The following is a 3,906-nucleotide window of genomic DNA, read 5'->3' on the forward strand; positions in this document are numbered from 1 at the left end:
TGTGATGTGAGTTAGTAAGATGCTGAAATCTGCTCCAGGTGCAACGAAAATCACAGAAATCTTGTTTTAAGTGTCATGGAAAATCAAAAAATCCAAGCTCAAAGTTCTGTATTATCAATCCCAAGATAGCTACCGAAGTTTAGCCAGCAACAGTTTGCTGTTTATTTATACTTCCAGCCTATAGTTGAAGGACTGCTGTCATCCAACACTCATTTTTGTCCCATTAAAGGACAATTATGGTAATGGCTGTCAATCTCCCCCTTTTATGATTGTGATCATAGAAACAAAGTTGTCCGCGCTAGAAAGTATGAAATGGGAAATCCTATATAGCCTATATTTCAAAAAGATCAACAGTATTCTGTTGTCAATATGCTCAAGACACATAAAATGTAACTCAATTTTCATCTCATACTAGAGTAACATTTTTTTTCATCTCAAAGAAAGCAGAAATTTTATCCTTGAAAATAAAAGAAGAGTTTAGGTTGAATTTAAAAATAAACGATTCCATAACAAATGGATCGTATATCATTATAATATAAAAACAAATTATTACTTTAAGACGTGAAAACAATAAATGAATGCCCAAGATGATACGATATGATGCATAACCACATAATAATCATGACCATGATGTAAGATATACGTTCACTACACTAACCTGCCATATCAAATGACTTCTGGTGCATGTAAATTCATCCGTCACAGGAAACAACCAAATAAAGAGCAGCCTTAACAATACTATATACTACAATAAAAGACCTTACATTACTATATACTACAATAAAAGAGCTTACATTATTTATGACAAACCATTGCATCAGAATTTACGGTGGGATCGTGATAATAAGAAACCTGTATAGTCTGTATTTCAAAAAGAGTTTCCAAACAGTCTTCTGTTGTCAGTGTACTCAAAATACACGAAATGTAACTCAATTTTCATCTCAAACAAAAATAACAATTTTTTCCTCTCAAAATAAAACAACAGTTTTTCTCCTTTAAAAAATAACGAATTAGATAACAAATGAACCGTGTATAGCATTGGAATAAAAAAATGTTATTTGCGCATCCAATAAATGATTGCTCATGATGCTAAGATATGATGCACAGCAACATAAAAATCATGACCATGATCTAAGATAGACTAAGTAATGTCAACATTAATGCAACTCAAGATGTTCACTGCACTAACTTGTCATATATAATGACTTTTAGTGTATATAACTTCATCCATTGCCGGAAACAACCAAATAAAGAGCAGCCTTAACAACACTATATGATACAAAAAAAATACATTATTTATGAAAAATCATTGCATTATAAATTACTATAAAGAGTCATTGCATTAGAATTTGTAAAGCGATCTTGATAACAATAAAGGCAATCCCACCAAACAGAATAAATCATTTAGAACAAATCCAATCATAAGTCCTCAATGTAAATCAAAATTGGCAAAAATTCATGGGAAAGATCAAATTGTTAAACCTATATAGTATAAACTAATCCTGCACTCCAAGTCGCTACTCTCCTAAAACTTGTCGTTCAAGCAATTCCTCGTGCTGCTATGCATGGTAGCAGAATAAACAATTTTCACAGAAAGTAACTCCATATGAATGTGTTTACTCTTCTCATTTAAACCAAAAAAAAGGAAATAATCGAAATAGATCAACGATTTGCCTTCGCAACACGCTCAACCTCATCCTTCTTCTTGATTGCATAACTGTAGAAAGGAAAAATGTCAGTCATTCTAGTGCCATTAGAATCATAAATATTGGAAGCAAAAATGGCATGGGAAAAATATGAAAATAACTAATAAAGACAAGTATGTTAGGTAAAATAAGAAAAATCACGGTACCTGTTTGAAGACCCCTTTGCAGCATTGATAAGCTCATCTGCAAGGCACTCAGCTATCGTTTTAATATTTCGGAATGCACTTTCTCGCGCACCAGTGGTGAGCAGAAAGATTGCTTGATTTACACGTCTCAAAGGAGATATATCAACTGCTTGACGTCGAACAACACCAGCTGAACCAATTCGAGTAGCATCTTCTCTTGGACCACTGTCAAAATCTAGAGAGACTTGTTAAAAAACATGAAGATCATTCCGAGAGAAAGTTTCCAAAGTATGGCAAAGAGAGAAAAGGGGTAAGTTAAACATAAAATGGCAAGTGTGCTGAAAACCACAAGGAAAGATTAACTTGCCTGTTTATGATGGCATCCACTATAACCTGTATTGGGTTCTGATCAGTAAGGAGATGAATTATTTCCATAGCATGTTTGACTATTCGTACAGCCATCAACTTCTTTCCATTGTTACGCCCGTGCATCATCAAAGAGTTGGTCAATCGTTCAACAATAGGGCATTGAGCCTTCCGAAACCGTTTGACTGAGTAACGGCCAGCTGTGTGTGGAACAAATGTTGCATGTTTTTGTGATGAGACAGCTATGTAATCTGCTAGTGATAGATCATTAACCTGCAAAATTTCCGCCAGTGCTTCAATAATGTGTTCTACAATGTCCACACACACCAGCCACCAAAGGCTAACAATACAGGATTGAAAAAACCAAATAAACTTCCTTTTTGAAAACAAAATGTGTTACCCCATAGAAACTTGCTTGGCAAAATATTCAATAGGCCATTACAATGACCAAATAAAATAATATAAGCTCGAGTAAGCAACAGGCTCACACTATATATAAATTATTTACTGTCCAGTCACATAATTCTGGGGATTAACATACCAAAAAAAAAATCTCAACTGAGAAAACAGCGCATAGATCCCCTGAACCAAAATAATATAAAAATTGGTTTCCAGGTCATTTCAATAACCAGAATAAATGATATAGGCTCCTATGTAAAGTGCAAGAGGTCACAGTAAATATAAATTACTTGAGGTTGAGAAACAAAGACTCCTGGCGGATAAAAATTTAAACCTTCTATTCAAAAGGGCATCATGCGAATGGAAAACGACCCTATATAATGGAGGCAGTCCTGAGAAATCATGCACCCAATAATGCAGAATCTATGCTTCATCAAATATGGGTATTCTAACAAGTGCACGAGGCTAGGCAGACAACATACTAGCAGATTTGAAGTTCTTAAAAAAGGTTCTAGATAATGGGACTGTACAACGTTTTAAATTATAAATACCTAAATACCCCTGGACATGGCTGGAATGGTTTGTAGGATAGGACCGATGGAGCCGAACATACGGAACGGAACCCGTAGCAAGAAAGGTAATAGGATACCCTCACTTAGGGAAGAGAGACTCGATTTCTAAGCTCCTGTTGCGGCGAGTTCTGATTCTGCTTCCTAAAATCTCAATCATGGAGATCTGAATTCATCGATAATGAACTCGTGATGGCTCCTACCAGGACAACTAGCGCCAAACAGTAAGAGACTGATACGAATACGTGACAGACAACATTTTAAATTCAAATACCTCTACGTCCTCAAAGGTCCAGCGATTGAAGAGCTTCACTTCGGGCTGTGGTAAAGTGGCCGCCATAGCTTGTCCTTCTACTCCTCTGCACACCTGCGGTCCCTCCTGCTCAGGTCTCTTCGCCCACCGCTTCCTCCTCCTCAGGCTCTCTCTCTCCCAAAACCTCCACAAAATGAGATCCAAAAGCGAAACGTATTTTTTAAGTGAAAACCCTAACCCTTAGGGTTAGTAAATATTTTAAACACTTGCAGTAATTTTGTTTTTGATAAATACTTAACAAAATTAATTAAATTAAATTTACAGATATTTATTAAACTAGCTGAACCATATTAATATTAAAAAGAGTCTTTTCCATAGGAGAAAATTTTGGCTCCTAAATACTCTTTTTAATATGATATAGACAACAAAAGCCGAATTCACATATTAATATGAATAAATTATATCAATTTTAATATTAATAAATGTAG

General features: G+C 35.2%; 1 protein-coding gene across 1 annotated transcript; it reads right to left on the bottom strand.

The window, feature by feature from the left end:
- Positions 1–1,321: 1,321 nt before the first annotated feature.
- Positions 1,322–3,623, bottom strand: LOC149246154 (small ribosomal subunit protein uS7-like). The gene is made up of 4 exons (XM_089457841.1): positions 3,440–3,623; positions 2,199–2,470; positions 1,853–2,056; positions 1,322–1,717 (listed from the first exon to the last, which is right to left on the bottom strand). Exons 1-4 carry the CDS (start codon positions 3,503–3,505, stop codon positions 1,663–1,665), a joined length of 597 nt encoding a protein of 198 aa, XP_089313967.1. The 5' UTR covers positions 3,506–3,623; the 3' UTR covers positions 1,322–1,662.
- Positions 3,624–3,906: the final 283 nt, after the last annotated feature.

The sequence above is a fragment of the Pinus tabuliformis genome, chromosome 7 (assembly GCF_031772625.1).
Source record: "Pinus tabuliformis cultivar Carrire ecotype Pingquan chromosome 7, CPIR1, whole genome shotgun sequence".
Lineage (NCBI taxonomy): Eukaryota > Viridiplantae > Streptophyta > Pinopsida > Pinales > Pinaceae > Pinus > Pinus tabuliformis.